Raw genomic sequence first — 27,308 nt, 5'->3', positions numbered from 1 at the left:
ATATTATTTCCCTATTTATCTATTGAAAACTGTCAGTTTACATTGTTGTCTCTAATTCTAATCTAATACCAAAGAGTTTATTCTACGTTTATTTCCATCTATATTTGTAAGTTCCTTTCTTTATGAGAAACCTGACTCCTATTAGCCTCATTATATCTACTTAATTCTATCAGTCCCTGCTGAGCGGAACCCAACATCCATCATTACTGATGCCCTCCCCTACTTCCATGTAGACCCCTTTTTCACCCTTCTTGGATTCCAACATCCCACACCAGGCCACTGTCACCAATGTGGCCCTTCTCTCCCTCCTTGGGCTCTGACACCCTGCACCGGGTCATGTAAACACCTGTCCATTCTGCTTAGGCTCCAAAACTTGCAGCAGGCTGCCCCCACACCCCACTCCACCCAACCTTCTGCAAGGATGCCTATCTTATTTAACCCCTCTAGCTTTGGGATTGAGTAAGGAAGGAAAAAAGTAAAAGAAAGCAGACGGGAGGAAAGGAAGGAAGGTAGGTAGGAGGGAAGGAACTTTCATTTTTTAAATTATGAGTAAGAATGCGATCTCTTCAAATGTTTAGCGTGCCATTTGCATTGTGCGTATGCCTCTGTGTGTATGTGTGTGTGTGTATGTGTGTGCATGTATGAACTGTTAACATCTCTAGCAATTTTGCTATAGTCATTTGCTGTACATCTCTTTTTTCAGGAATTCTTTATATATTAGGAATATTAATCTTTTGTAATGTAATGTACTGTAAATTTCAAATACATTTTCTAAATTTGTCTTTAGGTTTTTTTCTCTGTTTTCATTTTATGCAATTTATTACTTTTTTCTCTTATTGTTCTCAGATTTTGAATCAACATTGAGGAATAGTTTCCTTTTTTAAAAATATAATGTATTCTCAAGTTAGCTAACATACAGTGCATATAGTGTGCTCTTGGCTTCAGAAGTAGATTCCCACGATTCATTGCTTACACACAACACCCAGCCCATTCCAACAAATGCCCTTCTCAATGCTTATCACCCATTTTCCCCTCTCCCCTATCCCCCCCCCATCAACCCTCAGTTTGTTCTCTGTATTTAAGCGTCTCTTATGGTTTGCCTCTTTCGCTGTTTGAAACTATTTTTCCCCTTCCCTTCCCCCACGGTCTTCTGTTAAGTTTCTCATATTCCACCTATGAGTGAAACATGATATCTGTCTTTCTCTGCCTGACTTATTTCACTGAGCAGAATACCCTCCAGTTCCATCCACGTTGCTTTTTCATTGATTTCTGATTAAGCTAGATGTTGGACTACGTGTTGTGAGAAAAAAATCTGACTTGACTCTGCCATCTCACACTTTCAGCTGGAGTCCAAGAGCTGGAATCACGCTTCCTGGTACCCGGAGATCTATTAATTTTGACGGGGAACAAAGTGCAAATGCCATGCGATGCCATCCTGATTGATGGCAGCTGTGTGGTAGATGAAGGCATGCTGACAGGTACGGTTCTGTCTCACGACTTACAGCCTTGGCAAGCTCTCCCAGGTTCCTTCTCTATCAGAACAACCGTGGCAAAGCGGGGGCTTGCTGTGGGATATTACACTCCCACAATTCTTACTTGACTGTCCTGCTCTGGATGGGAGAGTTCAAATTAAAGCTGCTTTCTGTGTCCTCAGTTTGATACAGTTGTAATTTTCTGTAATTTTTCTGCTTAGCGTTTTCTTCTTGAACAAAGGTTATTGCAACCCTGTCGCTTTACCTTAGAAGACTGTAGAGATCATTAGACATTTCAAATCATCTGTGACTTTTATGTTCAGTATTTTCCTATAAATTATATCTTTTGATAAACTTGGAAGATATGAAAGCTATTGATGACATCCTGAAACCCAGAAGGTCAAGTCCAAGCTCTTCCCTGCCTTGGCTTGAATATGTGAAAAGGTTCACGACAAAGGACTTGTCACACATCTGCTGCCTGAAAACACACTGGGACTTTAGGACTAATTGAATTTCATTTTTAAGTAGTATGCTGCTAGAGCAGGGAGGGACCTTAGAGGTCACTGCATCTCATGGATATGGAAGCTGAGGTCCAGAGAGAAGAGACCTTGAGATCACAGTGCTTCGAGTTCTCACGAGTGCACATTTGAGATGTTGTGCCAACATTTCTGTAAGATAAGAAAGAATCATAAAGTTTTTTTCACAGATGGACTAGGGGGCTGAGAAGACACATTGACATACTGTGGTTCCCACTGAAGCCAAAATTGAATCCATTTCTCTAGGACAGACCAGGAAGGCATGAAATGGAGACAAGAACATGTATCTTTCTTCTATGTAACTTTACCAAAAAATGTTTTTTATTTTTTTATTAAAAAAATTTTTTTAATGTTTATTTATTTTTGGAGACAGAGAGAAACAGAGCATGAACAGGGAGGAGCAGAGAGAGAGGGAGACACAGAGTGGGAAACAGTCTCCAGTCTCTGAGCTGTCAGCACAGAGCCCAACGTGGGGCCCGAACTCACGAACTGTGAGATCATGACCTGAGCCAAAGTCAGACACTCAACCGACTGACCCACCCAGGCGTATGGTCTGCCCCCACCCCAATTTTTTTAATGCGTGGCAGGCCATGTTACTTCATATAAGGAATCCATAGATCTGTAAAATTCCTTTAGTGCTGGGACCTCTGCAATGCTAAGTACCTTTCTTCTGGCAAAAAGTGGCCCTACTACAGTGGGACATATCTCTGACTTTGTACTGCCCACTTTTCAAAGGCCAGTGGAAGGCTTTACAAGGTTTATTCCACAGATCAGACCCTAATTACTTCCTCAACGTCATTCACCACCCTGTATTAGCACTTCAGCCCACTGCCATCTGCTCCTTCCATGTCACTGGCAGCAGTCGCCCATGTCCCAATTGCCAAACCCAATGGATTCCTTAGATTTCTCTTCTTGTTGACCTCTCTGCTGCTTTTGATGATTCTGACCATCTTTCCCTTTGGAAAACTCTCTTCTCCCTAACTGTCCAAGATAGCGCCATGTCCCATGCTGCTCCTGATTGTTGGTAATGCTCAGAGCTATGTCCTAGTCCTATCCTCTTCTATCCTCACTCTTTGTCCCTCAGTGATCTTCTCTCTCCTGTGACTTTAATCATAGCCTGTAAGGTGGTGAACTTTGACTAAATGTCTCTGGTCTAGGCTTCTCCCTTGAACTCCAGACTCAAATAAATAAATAAATGCAAGACGTCTCAACATAGCCATTCCACGAGACATCTCCAACTCATGGTGAACATAAAGCAACTCTTCCTTCCTCCTATAATCCCTGTGTTGATGACTAATGCCACCCTCTGCTCATTTCCCCAAGTTGGAAACCAAGAAGCCATTTTGAATTTCTCTGTTCCTATGACCTCCCAATACAAAATTCTCCCCAAGTTTTGTAACTTCTTACCTTCTTATTTCTCAGCTCCTGGACTTCTTTTTACTCTCACTGCCTGCTGCCATAAGTCAGACCTTGTTCTCTCCATCTGGATGTCCAGCTTCCAACCTCACCAGACTTCAATCCATTCCCTGTACTGCAGATAGAGTACTCTCTCTCGTACATGAATATGATATTACTCTCCTGAATAAAACACTTAAATATCTCCCCACTCCCTTCTGCCACTAATGCCTACAAAAACCATGTAAACACTTAAATATGTGCACCTAGAGCCTCCCTGCTTTGGTTTCCTGCACAGGTCTCATGGCACCTCATTCCCCATGCCCCACATTCTGGACCTCACAACTTGCTATTCCCTACACAGCTATTTCTAGCCTTCTTTAATGTCCATGTTGGATGTTACAATACTTATAGTATTTATAATACAACATTATTCTTATTTATTGGGACTACAAATCTCCTAAAAAAAAATCTCCTTGTATCCCTAATACCTAGGGTTGTCCCTGCCACCCCCTGCAGGCTTATAACAAACATCCACCGCATGCCTAGTGAGTGCATACGTGATTTAAATGAGATGTTCGTTTTCTATAGGAGAAAGTATTCCAGTCACTAAAACTCCATTGCCCAAGATGGAGAGCTCCATGCCCTGGAAAACGCAGAGTGAAGCCGATTATAAAAGGCATGTCCTTTTCTGTGGGACAGAGGTTATCCAAGCCAAGGGAGCGTGCTCCGGGACCGTGAGGGCGGTGGTGCTACAGACTGGTGAGTGAGCGTCCCTTCTTTGGTTTGTTACTTTAATGAAATATTTTTGCTCAGTGTGTCTAGTGCCTGAAATCTATTAGGTAAGCAATAGTCTTTCGATAACGAACCAAACCTATTAAAGTTCCATATTTCAAGTGTGAATTGCACTATGGCACATGCCTTTTAGTCAACAAAATACCAATAACAATAATTACTATTAACATGTTTTGTAGTTTAGAAACTATCTCTATATATCAAACCTGCACAGCAAAGATGCTTGTTCCCACTTCGTACATAAATAGGCTGAGGTCAGCACAATCTGAACAAACTTAAAAAAAAAAAAAAATCACATAGTCACTGACAGACCTGGGTCTAGAACTTAGATCTTTTAGCCCCAAATCCCAAGTTTTTTTCTAGCCAGGGTTAGAAATTGAAAACTTGAGGGGTGCCTGGGTGGCTCAGTCGGTTAAGCGTCCAACTTCAGCTCAGGTCATGATCTCACGGTTCGTGGGTTCGAGCCCCGCATTGGGCTCTGTGCTGACAGCTCGGAGCCTGGAGCCTGTTTTGGATTCTGTGTCTCCCTCTCTCTCTGCCCCTCCCCCACTCGTGCTCTGTCTCCCTCTGTCTCAAAAATAAATAAACATTAAAAAAAATTTTTTTTTTTTTTTTTGTTAAAATTTTTTTTTTTTTCAACGTTTATTTATTTTTGGGACAGAGAGAGACAGAGCATGAACGGGGGAGGGACAGAGAGAGAGGGAGACACAGAATCCGAAGCAGGCTCCAGGCTCTGAGCCATCAGCCCAGAGCCCGACGCGGGGCTCGAACTCCCGGACCGCGAGATCGTGACCTGGCTGAAGTCGGACGCTTAACCGACTGCGCCACCCAGGCGCCCCACATTAAAAAAATTTTAAAAAAGAAATTGAAAACTTGACACTGAAAAGTATTAGAAATTAAGTCCATCAGTATTTACTGGGTCCTATGGTTTAATTTCAAGTAACGTGTGTGTGTGTGTGTGTGTATGTGTGTGTGTGAGTCGTTTCCTTAAAATGAAGTTATATTGGGCAAGGCTGTGTTCTGATCTCAGTGTGGTGGTTTCCTATCTCTGGGTCGCATTGATTTTGAAAGTAGAGAGAAGAAAGATCAGAAGGGAATAGGCTCTGAAAAAGTAAGATATTTCCATTCTAGCACTCAGGTGTCTTCCCAATTATCCTTTAATTGTGTTTGGGTTTAAGCACTGTTGAAATATCTCTAGAGAAAAACAAAGGCCAAGTTGAGGCTTAGAAGCGTGCTAGTAGTAGGATTTGTCATCCTAAGAATGTGGGTTGTGTGTTTGTTACTTCAGGATTCAACACTGCAAAAGGGGACCTCGTGAGATCCATTCTGTACCCGAAGCCAATGAATTTTAAGCTTTACAGGGATGCCATCAGGTTCCTCCTGTGCCTTGTAGGGACAGCAACCATTGGGATGATCTATACTTTGTGCGTCTATGTGCTCAGCGGGGTAAATTGCTTTTGTTCTTTTACTACATGCACACGTAACACTCATGGAGGTATAATTTATACTCTGCGTGTTAACCTTAATCTCAGCCATGGTTTATAAACCTGGGAAACAAAGCCAAACGCTGATACCTGCACATGTACTCACAGTTCGCCAATATGAGAGATTGATCCCCAAGTAATAGTATAACAATCAGAACTAGAGGGGCAAAACGCTGTTTCCTGAGCTACCAACAGTGCCTCTCATGTTGTAGACTTCTTACACCATTTTTTCCTTTTCGATCTGAGAATGTTTATCCCAGTAACGTAGTATTTTGGCGTTATTAAATAAGGAGCTGAAAATAAAACCTGGATACCCCATGTTGGTGAGGCCATGGCAAATTTGTACATTGTTCTCTGCTGGTAGCAGCAATGAATCGTTACAAACTGTTTCATTGCACTTTGGAAAATCTATGAGAGCCATAAACCGTGCATACTTTTTGACCCATTCAAATCATTTCTGGGAATCTGACCTAAGGAAGTAAACAAAAAGGAGGAAAAAAGTCATATGCACCAAGCTGTTCAGGACTGATTTACCTGTAATAGCTGAAGAGTGACTTTATGTCCCAGGAGCCTCCAGAGGAGGTGGTGAAGAAAGCCCTTGATGTCATCACAATTGCGGTCCCTCCTGCTCTACCTGCTGCTCTGACCACAGGCATTATCTATGCCCAGAAGAGGCTGAAGAAGAGAGGCATCTTTTGCATCAGCCCCCAGAGGATCAATGTATGTGGACAATTAAACCTTGTCTGCTTTGACAAGGTATGTGTGTTTCACCCTCATTATCATTGCCATTTTTATCATCGTTGTCATCGGGTAGAGGCGCTTCACACTTTTCTGGGGCAGGAAACACAGGATGTGTTATCTGCCTTCCTTTTATCTCTGGTTGGATGCGTAATCTAGGAAAGGCACGTCTCTTGAGCTTCCAGATTCTGGGGTTTAGAAGAGGGAGAGTAGGTACTGAATAAGCGGGTCTTTGAAAGTCCTTCCAGCTCTAGTATTTTCTAAAACACAGTTAATTAAGGTAGCATTCTGTCCCTCCCCAGACAAAACCACATACAAGGAACAAAACTTAAACCCTTCACTATGGTCCCTGCTTGACCACTACCATGGTCAAGAATATTGCCTAGCGTATAGTCAGTGCCCAATAAATATTTATTGGTTTAATAATGAATAAATAAATAATGAATAATAATAAACAATGATGAATAATAATGAATAATGCATAATGATGAATAAATAATAATTAATCATAATAAATAATGAATGAATAAAAAAAGGAAGAATTTATTTAACTGTATTTTCCTTGGGCAGTTGCACTTGGCTATAGGAAAGCTCCAATCAAATCCTTACTGTATTTTCCCATCTGTAGTATATTGCTTAAAATTATTCTTGACTATATGCCAGTTATTCCCAACCGGCCTCTTATTCTACCTCCTCCTGAATATATTCTTTTGGTCTGGTGTCTGCCTATACTGAGTGAGGATAGGGGCTGTGAGAGGGTAAGGCAGGGATGATGGGCTGTTTTGTGTCCAGGTCTTCATTTATAAAGGGGATTGATGACTGCAGAGAGAAGTCAATGCCTTTGAAAGAAGTTTAACATTACAGTTCTCCTGGTAAGGAAAGGCACAGTCCTGTGGGCCATGGAAGAATGGCAAGTTTGGATAAGGGATCTGAGGAAATGCTTAGACCAGGGCCTTTACTGGGGTCTCTACGGGGAAGGCAGGTCAGGGCAGGGTAAACAGCTTATGACTGGCTAGTTTGAACGATTTGGGTGAGCTTTGGGCTGCAGGGTGATCTCTGCCCCTTGGCCCCAGGATGATGAAGGCAGAGGACTATTGCCTCCTGAGGAGTAGGGGCCAGGTAGATGATTAGTTTGCATGTCAAAGGCACGCGGAGTCCCTTACTATCTCTAAGAATTGGCTAGCCCAGGAGATGGAGTCTTTCCTTAGAAAGGTTTTTTAAGATGTCAAATCATCATAATATATAGAAAATTAATACAACACAAGGGTATAATAGGCAGGTGAATATGGGCAAATGAGTGGATTTAGGAAAGCAATAGAGCCGGTGGTTTTGACCAGAGCAAGACGTCAGTAATGGGAGAGGTTTGTACACCTTTGCTATCTGGCTAAGACATTTGTACATACCTTCCAGGCAGTGCCGAACCTTTGAAAGTGGTTTTTGGTTCTGTTTTTGCTTTTTCAATAGTTGTTCTCCTTTTTCTTACTTTTGTTGTGGCAAAATGAACATTCCATAAAATTTACCGTTTTAACCATCTTTAAGTGGCTTTAAGTGCACTTACATTGTTGCGCAATCATCACCGCCATCCATCTTGAGAATTGTTCTATCTTCCCAAATGGAAACCCTGTGTCCATTAAACAGGACATTGAAGTTCTTGAGGACAGAAAAGTAATAGGATCAGAGCTATATTACATGGTTACTGGACTATCAGCGAGACCTACCACGATCAGAAGGCTAAACATGGCTCTTGCCAGCATTTCTGAATTATTTTGTGATCCAATTAGCATAACAAAGAAGAATGTTCTATTTGTGGGGTCATCTCATCCCTGCACTTGGCAAAAGAAGCAGGGGTGGGACAAATCATTATGACATGAATTTGCATAAAATAAGTAATAATTGGGGGTAATTATCATAATTTGCTCTCGCTCTGTGTCAGACATTAAATCAAGCACTTTATTTGTATTATCTAATTTGACGTTCACAATAACCTCATCCGATTATAAGCACATTGTACAGGTAAGGGCTCCGAGGTTCAGAGGGATTAAATAACTCTCCCAGGTCATACAGCTAGTGTTTTAAATGAGTCCAAGCTCTTCATCATTATCCTGTATGGAGAGAAATACCAAAAAGCACCCTCTTTTACCTAACAGGTGTCAAAGAGCAAACCACCTGTTTAGAGCAGGGAAAAAGTCTACTCCCATTACTTATTTCTGATGACCTACTTTTATCTTCTGCTGTAAAACCTGGGACTCACCCATTTTATAGCTCTTACAGGCTTACCAAGACTTTCCCATTAGATCCTCACAACCAGCCTCTGAAGTCTGTAAGACAGATACCATTTTCTTCCTTTATCGCCAGTTTGGTGGTACAACTGGTAGGAGCCGTCCAAGCTTCTGCCGAGGACCCCAGGATTCCCACCTGACTGTGTCCTTCCTTGAGGTGCTGATTTCAGTAACGTGTTTGTGACATGTATTTCCCTGTTAAAACATACCTTAGGGGCTGTCGCTTCAGAGTAAACCGAGCCCTCGTTTCTGTTTAGACAGGCACCTTAACAAGGGATGGTTTGGATCTCTGGGGAGCCGTGCCCTGCGATAGGAGTGGGTGAGTACCTGGGACTGAATGCACTGGAGTTTCTCTTTTCCCAGAGAAAATACTCTGCATTTTCTCCTGAAAATTAATAATGAAGACATTTTGGCTTCAGAGCAGTCAGTTGCCGGAGTGCCTTCATGTAATGTCTCTTTGGAGCACTTCCAAGTCTTACTGAAACATGCATAGCTCCCTACACCCTATCCCCTGCCCCATTCCACTCGCAAACCTAGGAGACAGAGGGGTTTTGCGTCTTTGCTAAGATGTGATTTGTAAAACCATTTTTAAATTTTTTTTAATGTTTATTTATTTTTGAGCAAGCGAGAGGGAGAGAGAGAGAGAGAGAGAGAGAGCAGAGGAGGGTCAGAGAGAGAGGGAGACACAGAATCCAAAGAAGGCTCCAGGCTCTGAGCTGTCAGCACAGAGCCCGAGATCATGACCTGAGCCAAAGTCAGATGCTTAACCAACTAAGCCACCCAGGCACCCTGCAAAAAAATCTTAAAACTGTAATTTGCTGTCAGCATATTAGTGAGGGGCCTGAAGTTGACCCAGTGTACCTGATTTGGAGAATACCAGGACACGGTCCCTCAGGGAAGTAACATTCCTTCTACAAACTGAAGCCTTTCAGTTTGCCTGGAAGGAGAACACTGCACTGACTTGTGCACAGTGAGTTTCAAGAAGAGCAGCAGCCGTGAACACGTAGCTAATGCACTCATTTTCCTTGGTATTGCAGTTCTGGAAACTCCACCTTTTGGGTGCAGGGCAACTCCTCCTTTCTGGCCAGAAAAGACACGGTTTTTGGCAATTTTCAGCTTGGGGTGGTATGATTTGCATGGCTCTCTTGTGTGGCCCTCTTGTGGGCATGTCTGACATTGCACCCCCCTCGCCCCCCCCCTCGCTTTTTCTGGTCACTACCTCCACTTGTGAACAGAACAGATTCGAACCATCTGACTTTTACATTTTTTTTTTAAATGAAAGTATTTCCCCGGTATCCTCACATCCTCCATCACAAAAGCATCTAATACATAAAAGGTACATTGTGGTTCTTCTTATATGCAGGTGACCTATAATTTATCCACAAAATATTTTAATTACATGTGTGTAATACAGTCTCATATGAAAATATTATTTATAAGCAAGTCTATTTCCTGGGTTAACAAATAGATCTCAGTGCTTCTAGCCACTTTGGTCCACAGGAGAAACCTCTTATAAATATTAAATGTTCTCAAGTTCTTTTCATTTTGTCTCAAACATAGATTTAGATATAGACCTGGTCTTCCTGTTCATTTGTATGTTTCCACTTCAGCTTCCACAAAAAATGTATGTATTTGTTCAAATACGTGAGCATCCTGAGAGTAGTTGGTCTTTTATTTATATTTGTGTTCCTAGTGCCGTAGCACTATACCAGGCACATGGGCACACACAACAGGTGCCCAGCAAATGTTTAATTAAAATGAACTTACTATGTTCCACCTTTTTTTTTTTTATGTTCCATCTTTTGAATGCTCTTCCACTTATCGAATTCAGGCATCCTCTTATTCACAAAACTTTCTATTTCTAAAAGTAACCTGTCAGGGGCGCCTGGGTGGCTCAGTCGGTTAAGCGGCTGACTTCAGCTCAGGTCGTGATCTCGTGGTCCGTGAGTTCGAGCCCCGCGTCGGGCTCTGTGCTGACAGCTCGGAGCCTGGAGCCTGCTTCTGTTTCTGTGTCTCCCTCTCTCTCTGCCCCTGCCCCGTCCGCGCTCTGTCTCTCTCTGCCTTTCAAAAATGAATAAATGTTAAAAAAATTTAATAAATAAATAAGTAAAAGTAACCTGTCAAATTGAAATAAAAACATTGATACAATGTTTAAGTTATTGATTGATTAATTAAGCCTGCTACTCTTGCTTCCTAAAAGGGAAATTTAAAATTTGAAAAGAAAGATAACATCAGAGAAAACCTACTCAATACTAGGTAGAAGTCAGCATCTGACTTACAGGCTATTAAATATCTTCTTGTAAAAGGTAAGCTCATCTTTAATAATTCTTTTCCAAAAAGTCCTGCCCAATGTGCCAGATACTTCAAGAACCATTAGAAGGCCACCTGGGCTACTTGAGCAGGATCAATCATAAACATTCAAATAAAAATACAAGGACAAGGATGAGCGAGAGTTCTATTTATTTGTTATACAAACAATAGTTTGGCCCAGTCCCCAGGAACTCAGAATTATATATTCAGAATTACGTAGCAATGACAATATGTGTGCCATCTTAAAAATAAGATTTTTTTCCCTTAATCTGTGTTTGCTTTTCAGTGTGAGCTTAAGCATCTGTGTTAATCACGCTGCTGGTGATTGCTTAATGTGTACTAAAATACTGGGGGACGTGTTGGAAACCACTAAGACAACTTGAACTACTGATATATAATAATAAATATAATCAACAGGGTCAGTAATCAGCCAAGAGGTTTTTGAACTTGTAGGGAAACTTGAATGAAGAAGACAGGAAGAAATACGCCTGGATTATGAGTTAGCTCTGTGATGGGAAGGCTTTCAGGAATAAAAGGCTAGAGCAAACTAAGGCCATATTTACAGAAATTCAGTGTCCATATCATGGGAAATAATAATCTGATCCTGGAGAACATGTTTTAAGACAAAATGTGACACATAAAAACTTTTCCAGTAATGAGTTATTAGGGTGGTAGAGAGGTCTGGAAACTGCACATTGGAGGCACAGCTAGAGGTCCTATGGTAACCCCAGAGGAAGAAGAGATAATAGGGCCACAGCTGAGCTGGTCCACAAATCTGAAACAAGAGCATGTAGACTCTGGCCCCTTGGAAGCACCTGCCCCTCTGAGGTCCCCCATGTAGGATGGGCTGCTTTGTGGAACCCCTACGGTACTCCACGTGTAAGACATGACAGCAAGGCTTCAAAGGACATGCATCTAGTGAACCTGAGGCCACACTTGATGACTTCATCTCTGACTTAGTGAAAGAACCCTGCATGTGACAACTGGAGTTGTACCTCAATAGGTTTTAGACGAGGCTACTTTCTATAAAAAAATGATGGTGATGATGGACGCTAGATGTCAGGATGGAAGAGGGGGACACAATGTCCTTTTCAAAAATGCTTTTTTTTTTTTTTAAGTTCTTTATCATTAAAGTCTTTCGGTTTTCCAGTAACTAACTCATTCATTTATTCACTCATACATTTGTTGAGTATCTGCTGTGGGCCAAACATCAGATATGTTGGAGAGAAAGATGGAAAAATGTATGCCTGCCCCGAAGGGTTGAGTGAAGGAGATGCACATATACACACAGCCATACAATGAGCTAGCCTGTGCTTCTGACCGCATTGGAAATGAAGTGGTCTGGTGGTTGGGGTGGTAGTGGATGTGTTTCAAACTAAGGGTGATACTTCTAGTTTTTTCTATACCTCTGGGATTAAATCAGTGCCAGAGAAAGAGCAAGGAAAAGAAAGAGTTTGAGACAAACCTCAAAGACCTTTCTCACGCTTGCTGAATTTACAGAAGAATAACGGCTAAATAAAGCATGATTAATTTGGGGGCATTAGAAGATGCATGCCATCTTGCATGCCATTAGAAGATGCATGCCATTAGAAGATGCATGCCATTAGAAGATGCATGCTGCAGTAATTTTTCAACAGATATTTACTTCCACAAGCTCCATTTGAGCATGGATAGACTGAAGACCCTTCCCTTTTCTCCTTCAGGTTCCAGGAAGTCCACAGCTTTGTGTCCGGCAGGTCTTTGCCATGGGGCCCGCTGTGTGCGGCCATGGCCAGCTGCCACTCTCTGATTCTTCTTGATGGGACCATCCAGGGAGATCCTCTGGATCTCAAGATGTTTGAAGCCACCACCTGGGTAAGATCCTGCTCTGCAGAGAACCTAAGAAGCTTCTCCAATGCCAGAGCAACACAGATTTTATCGTATTCAATACTTTCAATATAGAGGTACATGCAGTAGTGATGGACAAACTAATCTAAGTCTGTTTTCCTCATCTGTACAATTTAACTAATAACAGTATCTCCATTGTGGAGTTATTATGAGGATAAATGGAATGATGCATTTAAAAAAAATCCCTGATAGTATGCCTGGGACATTGTAGGTTAACCATATTCATACCATTATTCTATATCTTCCAACTCTTGAGACAACATAATTGCTGTATAATTATTTTCCAACTTTTGAGCAATGTCTGGTTGTAAAGTTTTCTAGAACATGGGGATTAGGAAACAGCACTGTCTCCACTGCTTAGGATAACTCATTGTTAGCAAAAGTTTTATTCCTATTAATTGAATATCGACTTTGTTTCTAAGACTGGAAGAAATAAAAAGGGAAACCGTGAAAGAGCTTTTGTTGAGATTTTGAAGTAGATTTAAGAGCAAAACGTATAGTTCAGGACCAGGTCTCTGGTTTCCCGGTTCCAGTTTTGGCTCTGCTCTGACTGCTTGACCCTGTGAAGGCATCCCTCTTGTTAAAGTGTTGGCTCCCATGACCTTAAAGCAAAAGGGTTTGCATTAGATCAACAGTGTTCATATAAAACAAACAAACAAAATGAAATAACAGAGCTGGAATCTTTTCTCCAAAGGAAACCTATTCAGAAACACTCTATTAAAAAACCAACAGTTGGAGTTGCTGTGGTTGACATAGAAGATAGACCCTGTGTAGTACAGGAAACGCTTGCCACAAGCCCACTCCTACTCCGGGAAGCCCTGTGCAGTTCTAGGCCTCAGTGATCCCCGCGTGCTACCCTGCTAAAGGAGACAGTCTCTAGGGTCCCTTCCAGCGCTAGTGGGATATGGCTCTGTAGCAGTCTGATGTCACTCTGCCAGTCCCCCCATTTCTTCTGGGTTACTGTTTTTCTGTATCTTTAAGTAGGAATTACAATTTCCTTTCTGAGATTATTTCAGCTGCTGGATGATATGATTACAAAGCATTTTGACATCTTTGGGTAAAAGGTTCCTTTGACTATAATTTAGGGTTATTATTACACCAATTACTGAGCGTTTACTGAACACTAGCCACGTACATCACAGTCCCTGCCCTGCCTGGCCCTGAGGACTATCGATTCAAATTAGAGAAGAAAGGGTGGGAACAGTGTCAAACTCCGGGAAAACAAAGACAGTATGGTGCTTGCCTCACACAAGCCTGCCTCTTCATGCTCACTATTTTCAAGTTAAGCTTTTCAGAAGCGGAGAATGAACCTTTATGCAGCACATTCCAACAGAGAAAGCAGGATAAATTGCATGAATAATTCAGAGGTGTCTGCCTTGCAAGTTCTGTGGCATTTCCAATGCACTCCGCGCCCCCCCTCCACCCCGGCCCCGTGGCGAAATAAGTCTGGTTCACCTCCATCTGACTGAGGGAGGTGACACTGAGAATACATCAAGGTGGCCTGAGGATTTTCTCAAAGAGGGGGTTTGAGCGTGGTATCAGTGGACGAATAAGAACTAAATCTCTACAAAGAAATATCCCATTTGTGAAACAGGAGATGGCGGTTTCTGTGGACGATTTCCACATCAAGGGAGTGCCAGCACATGCCATGGTGGTTAAGCCCTGCAAAACAGCCAGCCAGGTAAGCCTTGCCTGCTATCCGCCCCCAAATGCCCAGACTCAAAGGGAAATTTTTGAAGGGAAAATTTTGAAGACAGACGTGTCTTCTTTGAATTCCATAGGTGAAAATTGCTAAGACCTTGCTTCCCGTATTTGCTAAAATAAGAATTGAGGGAGTAGTGAACTCTGACTAGCTAGAAGCTATGTTGGTATGTCCCTCTCCATTCCCCCTCCCTCAACCAGGTCCCGGTGGAAGGAATTGCAATCCTGCATCTGTTCCCATTCTCATCAGCACTGCAGAGGATGACAGTCATTGTCCAAGAGATGGGGGGTGACCGGCTGGCATTCATGAAAGGTGCACCGGAAAGGGTGGCCAGCTTTTGCCAACCTGAGACAGGTAAGCGAATAGACTTGTGATTCAACAGACGGATCTGTTATTTCCAGCCCAAATGTGTCCCATCAGCACATGATCTATAAATTTAATTGCCTACTGGCCGTTGCTAATTCGGTAACCCAACTGGCATCCCAAACTCAATACTTCTCTTTCTCACTTCCTGTCTTTTCCATCTTGGTGAATGGTATTAACGAATTTCTGCCGCTACTCCCAATTTAGGACTCGGCCCTGATTCCTCCCTCTCTTTCAGAGCCTCTATTTTATCAATTGCTAATCCATGGCCCTCTCATTCCATCCACCCAGACCCTCATCACCTTTCCCCTGGATCACTTCAATGTTTGGTGAATCCTGGTCCCAGGTTCCCCTACTCTGATTCACCCTTCATACTGTGGCCAGATAGGTTTTTCCACCACATAGTATAACCGTGTTGTCACTTTCTTGCTGCTATTCTTTCGGTCACTTCCCATAGGTTCCAGGATAGTCTCAGACTCCTTTAGGATCACACATAAGTCCTTCATGATCTGGATCCTATCACACTTTCCAGATATGCCTTGCCACTCCTATCCTCTCTCCTCATGCTGCCCCCGAGCTGAACTCACTACTCAAGTCTTGCTGTCTTGTGTCTCTGTGTTTGAGCATATGATGCTCCCTTGGCCGAAATGCCTTTCCCTTCCTTCATCTACCCACTTCCCGCCAGTATGATACAAGCACCTCGAAATGTTTCTATAGCACACAGCAATTGCTTAGATCTCATTACACTGGCAATGATCTCATTCCACTGGTTGTTACTAACCCGACAGAGATCTTTAAAGCAGGGTCTGCCGTTCAGTCTCTGTAGAGCCAATATCGGACACATACATGGTAAGTAGACTCTCAATGAATGCTTGCTGGTCAAACTGGAGAAAAAAAGAATTACACACGTTTCCCATCTTTTTTTCTTTTTTCTTTTTTTGTCCTGCTTTTTTCTCATTTCAGTTTCACTGGATCCCAACCCTGACAGTATAATTATATCTAGGGTTCTCACTGACTTATTTGTGTATCTTTTATGAGGTGTGTTTTCTTGGGAAAGAGTTGGATCTGTTTGTAAAGAATTTTTCCACCGGTACCAGCGGAATAAATGTTGCATACTAATCTTGCCTTATTTTCTGAACAGTACCAACTAGTTTTGTTAGTGAACTTCAGATTTACACGACACAGGGCTTCCGGGTCATAGCACTGGCCTACAAGAAGCTAGAAATGGATCATCACACCACTGCCTTCACCAGGTAAGTAGGGAGGATTTGATAAAGCAGAATGGGTTGCTGGGCAGTGGACTGGGCAGTGGACTGAAGAACACAGCTTGCTGGATTGGTGTGCATAAAATGTCTCTGAACTTGGTAAACAGGGATATAGTCATCCCTGTCCTGCCTCAGCCACAAAGCTGATGTGAACACTGGGAGAATTTCTGAGAAAAAGCTGTATAAGCTATAAAATATGACATGATTGTACAGCTTTGTAAAAACAGACATAGGAAAATAACCAACGTTTCAGAGAGTTTGAAATGGTGGTGACGACCCCGTTTTGAAACAAATACAAGTAGCTCATTTTTTGTTAGAGTTAGCAAATTAGTTGCTAGAAAACATAACATCTGTCTGAAAAACGATTGATAAATTTGCAACTTAATGAAACAAATGAACAGAGCTTAGACTTACACAGAATCAGAAGAGCCATTCAGGAGGTAGTTTTGAGATGTAAAAGAGGTGCCTAAAAACTAAAATGGACTCAAGTATTTATGCGCTCAAATTTGTTGTATTTTCCACCATTTATCGGCTACCTTGTTTATTTCACCTTCACTGCCATGTCCAGTACTCTGTGTCAGCTTCTGGGGGTAACACTGCTGTGGAGATAATCAGGACTTACTTTGTTATTTTGGATCTTGAATTTGGGAGGTCTAACATACTTGTGTTCAATCCTATCAGATTCAACACTCCTAGTGTCATTATATTTTGTACCACTTCCTTTAAAATAAAATTCATATGTAATTTGATCGGCACGTATTTTCTATAAAAATTGGGGCATCTGAGTGGCTCAGTTAGTTGGGTGTCCAACTTCGGCTCAGGTCATGATCTCACGGTTTGTGGGTTCAAGCCCCACGTCGGGCTCTGTGCTGACAGCTCGGAGCCTGGGGCCTGCTTCGGATTCTTTGTCTCCCTCTCTTTCTGGCCCTCCCCGACTCATACTCTGTCTCTCTCTGTCTCTCAAAAATAAATAAAAATGTAAAAAAAATAAATAAATAAAAATTAAAAAAAATAGAAATAAAGACCATGCCCTGTTATATAGTAAACATAGAAGCAAACGTGCAATTCACGACAAAAAGTCATATTTCAGTGAATGCTCAGCTGACTCCACTAAATCTAAATGAAGCGATATGTTGCTTGCCCCTGTGTGCGGAATCACTGTGCAGACTGATACAGGTGCATTTACATATTGGAGTTGCAAATACTGCCAGCAGTCTTGCTTGCTGTCAGCGAGGTGACTCTGAAATGGTTACAAACACTTGGTAAAACTGAATCAAACAGTACAATCTCTTCTCACTTTACATGGCAGTTACATTTCTGAAAAATTCAATAGAATATCAAAAGTGTGCAAAAATACTTTGTGTTTATTTGTAAAACACAGCACGGGGGAAGTATAACAATTTATATTTGTTTAATATAATATTAGTAGTATTAGATAGGCTATAATAACACAGTATACCATATAGTATAATAATAGTACATTATAAACAGTATAAGCCAGTACTGAAAGTATAAATGATTTTTTAATGTCCATGAATGGATGACCTGTAAAATATTCAAGAGGCATGTGAGATGCAGGGGAATTCTTCATGGTGCATTGGTCATTGCAGGAAATCTTGCTTGGATGCCTACAAGGTTTCCAAAATGCCTTCTAGAGGCAGCGCCTCTCCTGCTGAAAACCACCAACAGGGTCCAACTCTGTCACTTCGTGAATGGATAGTGGGGTCCAGAGGGGGAAATGGCTCATCAAAGATTACTGAGTAGTGGAGTCCTGAGGCCGGCTTAGGTTGATCCTTAAAACTCGGGCTATTACAACTCTGGGTATTTGTTGTAATTTAATTGACTCGGGCCATTAAAGTTACTCAAGTCAGAGAGCTAAGAGTGTGAACTTTGAGACTGGATCTCACATTTGAAAGAAAGAAACAAACAAACTTGGGGTCAGGTTGTGGCAGAATTGGGAATGGAACTTTGTTTCTTGAGAACCCATTGACAGATATAGATTAAGACTCTGGCTATTATGCTGCTATTTCTGATGATTATAATAAATAGTTGCATATCTACCAGTTTCAAACTCATGATTTTTGAGCTGGTGCATATAACAAAGCACTAATGGTGAAGACGGATAACCAATAAGAAATTATGAGGGCTGTGGCACCCAGGAGAGTATATTGCCTGGGCTAACAGCATTGAAATTCCAACGTTTCAAAGTCTGGCAAGATCTAAACCCTTATAGGATCCAATAGGATCTAATCTTAGGTTGTCAATTTGCCCCTCCTGTGCTAAAGCCACATCACCATACATCTATTCCTAGCTTAGTTAATTTACCAAACTTTTCTAATCCCTAATTAGAGCAGAAAATTTTTTCTAGGGTGTGCGTGCGTGTGTGTGCGTGCACGCGTGCAGAATGCTTCCAACCCTGATACTATAATTTCTTTGAGGGTTCTCAGCCCACTTTTTGCATATTTCAACCTTTAAAAACAGCCTGGATTCCAAGGACAGGAAATGTAATCTCATGGATGACAATATTCCCTTTGCATCACATTCCCCATTCTTGATTATTTTTAGATGCGTCAGGAGGAGATATACTGTCTGTTCAGGAAGCAGGAAAAGATAGCTCACTATTCCAGGTTGCAGAGCTTCAGATCCCTCAAGAGACCACTTCTTCTCTACTTCTTGATTTATATTGAAACTCATGAAAAGAAGAATCATGTAGTGTTAGGGCTAGAAGAGATCTTGGAGATCCATTAGTTTTACTACCTTCTTTTACAAAAGAAGAAGTAGATTACCAGACAGAGAAAGTGATTTGCCCATGGTCACACAGCAAAGGTAGTGGCAGAACTGGGTTAAGAACTAGTTAATATCCTGATTACTGTGCATGGAACCCTATGAAGGCCATGTGCCGGGGGAACCAGAAACATGAATGCCGGGATAGGCTGCAGACTACATCAGATGGCTGACTCTGTGGCCATTTTCTTGACCCAACCTGGTGCCTTGTGGTTGGCTTATGTCATATCTCTGAAAATAGCCAAAGCCTGAGGTTTGGATACGAGGGCCACTAGAAAGTTTGGAGGACCTCATTCAGTCATCAACTAAGTTATCCTTCAAAGAGCAGTGCAAATATCCCCTGTTCCAGGAAAGTTTCTCCAATCACTGTACCCAGAAATGATTACACCTTCCTATCTGACTCCATAGGACCATTATTTGTACCTCTTGGTACTTTTCCCAGCCTTCCATACAAACGAGGCAATCAAGTCTAATCTTTTCCTCCTGGTTAAATGTGAAATCCCCAGAATTAGGGGCTACTATAGTTTCTGTACATTCTCTCCCCCTTCTCCTTAGCCCTGTTCCTTGCTCTCATTTAGGTATTCAGTAAATGGTCATTCACTTGACAGACTGACTGGCTTTGCTTTCCATAAAAACTCTTCTGGCAGCAGAATTTCTGAAAGAGAAAATACATTTTCCTCGGCTGCTTGTCAAAGAACAAAAAATAAGGTCACATCAGGCATCAAAGCATTTCAACTAAGGGAACCCTGGCTGAGCACTTCCTCTGTTGGGCACCGCGCACGTGTTGTTGAGCCTGTCTCTGAACTAGGCAGGCTTGCCCTCAGGTTGTTGAGACAGATCAGATAACAAAGAATGGCAAGAGGTATATAAACAAAAAAATGTGTGCTACGCTGAGCTAGAGGTAAGATCCTGAGGGAGCAATTATATTTACCCCCATGGGAAGGTTTTTATGGGGACGGGCCTGTGAATTGGGCCTCGGAATAAAAACAGGCAGGGTTTCTTCAATGGCAGATCATGGTGAACTTACAACCTTTTCCGTGAAGTAAGAAAGAAAGAATGTCTCGTGGCAGTTCAGAGCAAATGTTTAGAGATGGTTGAGTACAGAACATAGCCATGGTGGCTGGTCCACCTTGTCAGGAGGTTAGGGTAGGTGAAGAATTTAGTGATAGGTAAAGCTGGAGAGATAGTTTGGAACCAGATTATGGAGAGATTTCAATGCCAGGTTCAGAAGACTGGGGAATGCCTGGGGCGAGTAGTGCAAACTGTGCCCACTTCTGACCACTCTGGTGGAGGTGTTAGCAGGGTCCTAGAAGCATGACTAACTCTAGTTGATGCCGCTGGCTGACAGGAGACCCAGCTCTGAGACGCCCATGGCAAGTAGGGCAAGGTGGGTCCTGCTGGGTGCTGCTTTCACCCATATTTCAGACAGAATTAGGCAATGCTGGTATGTTGCTCTTGTGTCTGCTAGAGGTGTCTGGGTCTCAGATAAATGAATCATGGCAGAATTTTTGGAGCTCCAACCCCAGATATACTTCCCTGCACTTAATCCTGTGGAATGTCTTGGAAATTTTACTGAGGTGGACGGGAGCCTCAGAAGCCCCTCTTCTTTCCAGAAACATTCATACTGTATGCAGAAGAACAATGCTCTCCGCTGAGGGAGGAAGAGAGGGAGGAGCTTGGCTTTGAAATAGGGGCTCTTTTGGGGTGCCTGGGTGGCTCAGTTGGTTAAGCATCTGACTCTTGGTTTTGGCTCAATCATGATCTCAAAGTTTGTGAGTTTGAGTCCCACATCAGGCTCTGCATTGGCAGTGCAGAGCCTGCTTGGGGTCCTCTCTCTCTCCTCTCCCCCACCCCCTACCGCCCCACTTGTGCTGTCTCTCTCAAAATAAATAAACTAAATAAATACATAAATAAAAATAAAAGAGGGGCTGTTTTTTGAGTCTGAGAACTCCTGGGGCTAAAATAATATTGCTTATAGGCTTGGATTCAGGAGAGACTAGCATTTTTTTTATTGTTCTTGAGTCTCACTTACTTTTCTTTCTTTTTTTTTTTTTAATTTTTTTTATATGAAGTTTATTGACAAATTGGTTTCCATACAACACCCAGTGCTCATCCCAAAAGGTGCCCTCCTCAATACCCATCACCCACCCGCCCCTCCCTCCCACCCCCCATCAACCCTCAGTTTGTTCTCAGTTTTTAAGTCTCTTATATTTTGGCTCTCTCCTACTCTAACCTCTTTTTTTTTTTTTCCTTCCCCTCCCCCGTGGGTTCCTGTTAAGTTTCTCAGGATCCACATAAGAGTGAAACCATATGGTATCTGTCTTTCTCTGTATGGCTTATTTCACTTAGCATCACACTCTCCAGTTCCATCCACGTTGCTACAAAAGGCCATATTTCATTTTTTCTCATTGCCACGTAGTATTCCATTGTGTATATAAACCACAATTTCTTTATCCATTCATCAGTTGATGGACATTTAGGCTCTTTCCATAATTTGGCTATTGTTGAGAGTGCTGCTATAAACATTGGGGTACAAGTGCCCCTATGCATCAGGACTCCTGTATCCCTTGGGTAGATTCCTAGCAGCGCTATTGCTGGGTCATAGGGTAGGTCTATTTTTAATTTTCTGAGGAACCTCCACACTGCTTTCCAGAGCGGCTGCACCAATTTGCATTCCTACCAACAGTGCAGGAGGGTTCCCGTTTCTCCACATCCTCTCCAGCATCTATAGTCTCCTGATTTGTTCATTTTGGCCACTCTGACTGGCGTGAGGTGATACCTGAGTGTGGTTTTGATTTGTATTTCCCTGATAAGGAGCGACGCTGAACATCTTTTCATGTGCCTGTTGGCCATCTGGATGTCTTCTTTAGAGAAGTGTCTATTCATGTTTTCTGCCCATTTCTTCACTGGGTTATTTGTTTTTCGGGTGTGGAGTTTGGTAAGCTCTTTATAGATTTTAGATACTAGCCCTTTGTCCGATATGTCATTTGCAAATATCTTTTCCCATTCCGTTGGTTGCCTTTTAGTTTTGTTGGTTGTTTCCTTTGCTGTGCAGAAGCTTTTTATCTTCATAAGGTCCCAGTAATTCACTTTTGCTTTTAATTCCCTTGCCTTTGGGGATGTGTCGAGTAAGAGATTGCTACGGCTGAGGTCAGAGAGGTCTTTTCCTGCTTTCTCCTCTAAGGTTCTGATGGTTTCCTGTCTCACATTTAGGTCCTTTATCCATTTTGAGTTTATTTTTGTAAATGGTGTGAGAAAGTGGTCTAGTTTCAACCTTCTGCATGTTGCTGTCCAGTTCTCCCAGCACCATTTGTTAAAGAGGCTGTCTTTTTTCCATTGGATGTTCTTTCCTGCTTTGTCAAAGATGAGTTGGCCATATGTTTGTGGGTCTAGTTCTGGGGTTTCTATTCTATTCCATTGGTCTGTGTGTCTGTTTTTGTGCCAATACCATGCTGTCTTGATGATGACAGCTTTGTAGTAGAGGCTGAAGTCTGGGATTGTGATGCCTCCTGCTTTGGTCTTCTTCTTCAAAATTCCTTTGGCTATTCGGGGCCTTTTGTGGTTCCATATGAATTTTAGGATTGCTTGTTCTAGTTTCGAGAAGAATGCTGGTGCAATTTTGATTGGGATTGCATTGAATGTGTAGATAGCTTTGGGTAGTATTGACATTTTGACAATATTTATTTTTCCAATCCATGAGCAGGGAATGTCTTTCCATTTCTTTAAATCTTCTTCAATTACCTTCATAAGCTTTCTATAGTTTTCAGCATACAGATCCTTTACATCTTTGGTTAGATTTATTCCTAGGTATTTTATGCTTCTTGGTGCAATTGTGAATGGGATCAGTTTCTTTATTTGTCTTTCTGTTGCTTCATTGTTAGTGTATAAGAATGCAACTGATTTCTGTACATTGATTTTGTATCCTGCAACTTTGCTGAATTCATGTATCAGTTCTAGCAGACTTTTGGTGGAGTCTATCGGATTTTCCATGTATAATATCATGTCATCTGCAAAAAGCGAAAGCTTGACTTCATCTTTGCCAATTTTGATGCCTTTGATTTCCTTTTGTTGTCTGATTGCTGATGCTAGAACTTCCAGCACTATGTTAAACAACAGCGGTGAGAGTGGGCATCCCTGTCGTGTTCCTGATCTCAGGGAAAAAGCTCTCAGTTTTTCCCCGTTGAGGATGATGTTAGCTGTGGGCTTTTCATAAATGGCTTTTATGATGTTTACGTTTGTTCCTTCTATCCCGACTTTCTCAAGGGTTTTTATTAAGAAAGGGTGCTGGATTTTGTCAAAGGCCTTTTCTGCATCGATTGACAGGATCATATGGTTCTTCTCTTTTTTTTTGTTAATGTGATGTATCACGTTGATTGATTTGCGAATGTTGAACCAGCCCTGCATCCCAGGAATGAATCCCACTTGATCATGGTGAATAATTCCTTTTATATGCTGTTGAGTTCGATTTGCTAGTATCTTATTGAGAATTTTTGCATCCATATTCATCAGGGATATTGGCCTGTAGTTCTCTTTTTTTACTGGGTCTCTGTCTGGTTTAGGAATCAAAGTAATACTGGCTTCATAGAATGAGTCTGGAAGTTTTCCTTCCCTTTCTATTTCTTGGAATAGCTTGAGAAGGATAGGTATTATCTCTGCTTTAAACGTCTGGTAGAACTCCCCTGGGAAGCCATCTGGTCCTGGACTCTTATTTGTTGGGAGATTTTTGATAACCGATTCAATTTCTTCACTGGTTATGGGTCTGTTCAAGCTTTCTATTTCCTCCTGATTGAGTTTTGGAAGAGTGTGGGTGTTTAGGAATTTGTCCATTTCTTCCAGGTTGTCCAATTTGTTGGCATATAATTTTTCATAGTATTCCCTGATAATTGTTTGTATCTCTGAGGGATTGGTTGTAATAATTCCATTTTCATTCATGATTTTATCTATTTGGGTCATCTCCCTTTTCTTTTTGAGAAGCCTGGCTAGAGGTTTGTCAATTTTGTTTATTTTTTCAAAAAACCAACTCTTGGTTTCGTGGATCTGCTCTACAGTTTTTTTAGATTCTATATTGTTTATTTCTGCTCTGATCTTTATTATTTCTCTTCTTCTGCTAGGTTTAGGCTGCCTTTGCTGTTCTGCTTCTATTTCCTTTAGGTGTGCTGTTAGATTTTGTATTTGGGATTTTTCTTGTTTCTTGAGATAGGCCTGGATTGCAATGTATTTTCCTCTCAGGACTGCCTTCGCTGCGTCCCAAAGCGTTTGGATTGTTGTATTTTCATTTTCGTTTGTTTCCATATATTTTTTGATTTCTTCTCTAATTGCCTGGTTGACCCACTCATTCGTTAGTAGGGTGTTCTTTAACCTCCATGCTTTTGGAGGTTTTCCAGACTTTTTCCTGTGGTTGATTTCAAGCTTCATAGCATTGTGGTCTGAAAGTATGCATGGTATAATTTCAATTCTTGTAAACTTATGAAGGGCTGTTTTGTGACCCAGTATATGATCTATCTTGGAGAATGTTCCATGTGCACTCGAGAAGAAAGTATATTCTGTTGCTTTGGGATGCAGAGTTCTAAATATATCTGTCAAGTCCATCTGATCCAGTGTCTCATTCAGGGCCCTTGTTTCTTTATTGACCGTGTGTCTAGATGATCTATCCATTTCTGTAAGTGGGGTGTTAAAGTCCCCTGCAATTACCACATTCTTATCAATAAGGTTGCTTCTGTTTATGAGTAATTGTTTTATATATTTGGGGGCTCCGGTATTCGGCGCATAGACATTTATAATTGTTAGCTCTTCCTGATGGATAGACCCTGTAACTATTATATAATGTCCTTCTTCATCTCTTGTTACAGCCTTTAATTTAAAGTCTAGTTTGTCTGATATAAGTATGGCTACTCCAGCTTTCTTCTGGCTTCCAGTAGCATGATAAATAGTTCTCCATCCCCTCACTCTGAATCTAAAGGTGTCCTCAGGTCTAAAATGAGTCTCTTGTAGACAGCAAATAGATGGGTCTTGTTTTTTTATCCATTCTGATACCCTATGTCTTTTGGTTGGCGCATTTAATCCATTTACATTCAGTGTTATTATAGAAAGATACGGGTTTAGAGTCATTGTGATGTCTGTCTGTTTTATGCTTGTAGTGATGTCTCTGGTACTTTGTCTCACAGGGTCCCCCTTAGGATCTCTTGTAGGGCTGGTTTAGTGGTGACAAATTCCTTCAGTTTTTGTTTGTTTGGGAAGACCTTTATCTCTCCTTCTATTCTAAATGACAGACTTGCTGGATAAAGGATTCTCGGCTGCATATTTTTGCTGTCTAGCACCCTGAAAATCTCGTGCCAATTCTTTCTGGCCTGCCAAGTTTCAAAAGAGAGATCAGTCACGAGTCTTATAGGTCTCCCTTTATATGTGAGGGCATGTTTACCCCTTGCTGCTTTCAGAATTTTCTCTTTATCCTTGTATTTTGCCAGTTTCACTATGATATGTCGTGCAGAAGATCGATTCAAGTTACGTCTGAAGGGAGTTCTCTGTGCCTCTTGGATTTCAGTGCCTTTCTCCTTCCCCAGTTCAGGGAAGTTCTCAGCTATTATTTCTTCAAGTACCCCTTCAGCACCTTTCCCTCTCTCTTCCTCCTCTGGGATACCAATTATGCGTATATTATTTCTTTTTAGTGTATCACTTAGTTCTCTAATTTTCCCCTCATACTCCTGGATTTTTTTATCTCTCTTTTTCTCAGCTTCCTCTTTTTCCATAACTTTATCTTCTAGTTCACCTATTCTCTCCTCTGCCTCTTCCATCCGAGCCGTGGTGGTTTGCATTTTGTTTTCCATTTCCTTTAAAGCGTTTTTCAGCTCCTCGTGACTGTTCCTTAGTCCCCTGATGTCTGTAGCAAGAGATTCTCTGCTGTCCTGTATGCTGTTTTCCAGCCCAGCGATTAATTTTATGACTATTATTCTAAATTCACTTTCTGTTATATTATTTAAATCCTTTTTGATCAGCTCATTAGCTGTTGTTATTTCCTGGAGATTCTTCTGAGGGGAATTCTTCTGCTTGGTCATTTTGGATAGTCCCTGGTGTGGTGAGGGCCTGCAGGGCACTTCCCCTGTGCTGTGGTGTATAACTGGAGTTGGTGGGTGGGGCCGCAGTCCGACCTGATGTCTGCCCCCAGCCCACCGCTGGGGCCACAGTCAGACTGGTGTGTGCCTTCTCTTCCCCTCTCCTAGGGGCGGGATTCACTGTGGGGTGGCGTGGCCCGTCTGGGCTACTTGCACACTGCCAGGCTTGTGATGCTGGGGATCTGGCGTATTAGCTGGGGTGGGAAGGCAAGGTGCACGGCGGCAGGGGGGGCAGGCTTAGCTCGCTTCTCCTTAGGTGATCCACTTCAGGAGGGGCCCTGTGGCAGCCGGAGGGAGTCAGATCCGCTGCCGGAGGTTTGGCTCCGCAGAAGCACAGAGTTGGGTGTTCGCGCGGAGCGAGCAATTTCCCTGGCCGGAGCCGGTTCCTTTGGGAATTTGTCTGGGGGATGGGCGGGGGAGATGGCGCTGGCTAGCGCCTTTGTTCCCCGCCAAACTGAGCTCTGTCGTCCGGGGGCTCCGCAGCTCACCCTCCCTTTGTCCTCCAGCCTTCCCGCTTTCCGAGCAGAGCTGTTAACTTATGACCTCCCAGACGCTAAGTCGCGCTTGCTGTCGGAACACAGTCCGTCAGGCCCCTCCGCTTTTGCCAGCCGGACTCCGGGGCTCTGCTTGGCCGGCGAGCCGCCCCTCCGCCCCGGCTCCCTCCCGCCAGTCCGTGGAGCGCGCACCGCCTCGCCGCCCTTCCTACCCTCTTCCGTGGGCCTCTCGTCTGCACTTGGGTCCGGTGACTCTGTTCTGCTAATCCTCTGGCGGTTTTCTGGGTTATTTAGGCAGGTGTAGGTGGAATCTAAGTGATCAGCAGGACGCGCGGTGAGCCCAGCGTCCTCCTACGCCGCCATCTTCCCAGAATCCGAGTCTCACTTACTTTTCATGTTTCCATTCTAGAATACCTCTCTGGGGGTTGCTAACAGGTGAGGTGTTGGAAACCAGACTAACCACAGCAGAAAGAAGACTTGGGGTCATTTAGTTCATTCTCTAGGAAGGTCAAAGCAAGTCTTTTGTTTAATAAATACTCTCTCTTCCAATTGATTCAGTCAGAGCAAATGTCTCAGTATTCTTCATGTCCCTTCCTGTCTTCTTTCTGCATATTTACTGGCACATATTCGGTGTTTAAGGAATGGTGCTTAAGTGGGTGAATGGGAACCACTTCTGATAGGATCATATTTGCCTT

At 42.4% G+C, this 27,308-nt stretch overlaps 1 protein-coding gene across 1 annotated transcript in view; it reads left to right on the top strand.

The window, feature by feature from the left end:
• Positions 1-27,308, top strand: part of ATP13A4 (ATPase 13A4) — a 127,624-nt gene that overhangs the window by 67,797 nt on the left and 32,519 nt on the right. The window contains exons 9-17 of the mRNA XM_047099516.1: positions 1,344-1,478; positions 3,995-4,165; positions 5,487-5,644; positions 6,250-6,438; positions 8,957-9,018; positions 12,713-12,863; positions 14,491-14,577; positions 14,799-14,952; positions 16,103-16,214. Coding sequence (XP_046955472.1) covers positions 1,344-1,478; positions 3,995-4,165; positions 5,487-5,644; positions 6,250-6,438; positions 8,957-9,018; positions 12,713-12,863; positions 14,491-14,577; positions 14,799-14,952; positions 16,103-16,214 — 1,219 coding nt within the window. The remainder of the gene's footprint in view (positions 1-1,343; positions 1,479-3,994; positions 4,166-5,486; positions 5,645-6,249; positions 6,439-8,956; positions 9,019-12,712; positions 12,864-14,490; positions 14,578-14,798; positions 14,953-16,102; positions 16,215-27,308) is intronic.

The sequence above is a fragment of the Lynx rufus genome, unplaced genomic scaffold, assembly GCF_022079265.1.
Source record: "Lynx rufus isolate CCGP_SWC_20201006 ecotype Redwood Valley unplaced genomic scaffold, mLynRuf1.p SCAF_5, whole genome shotgun sequence".
In the NCBI taxonomy this organism is placed as follows: Eukaryota; Metazoa; Chordata; class Mammalia; order Carnivora; family Felidae; genus Lynx; species Lynx rufus.
The sequence above is the reverse complement of the archived record's forward strand: the minus strand, read 5'-3'. Positions and strand labels throughout refer to the sequence as shown.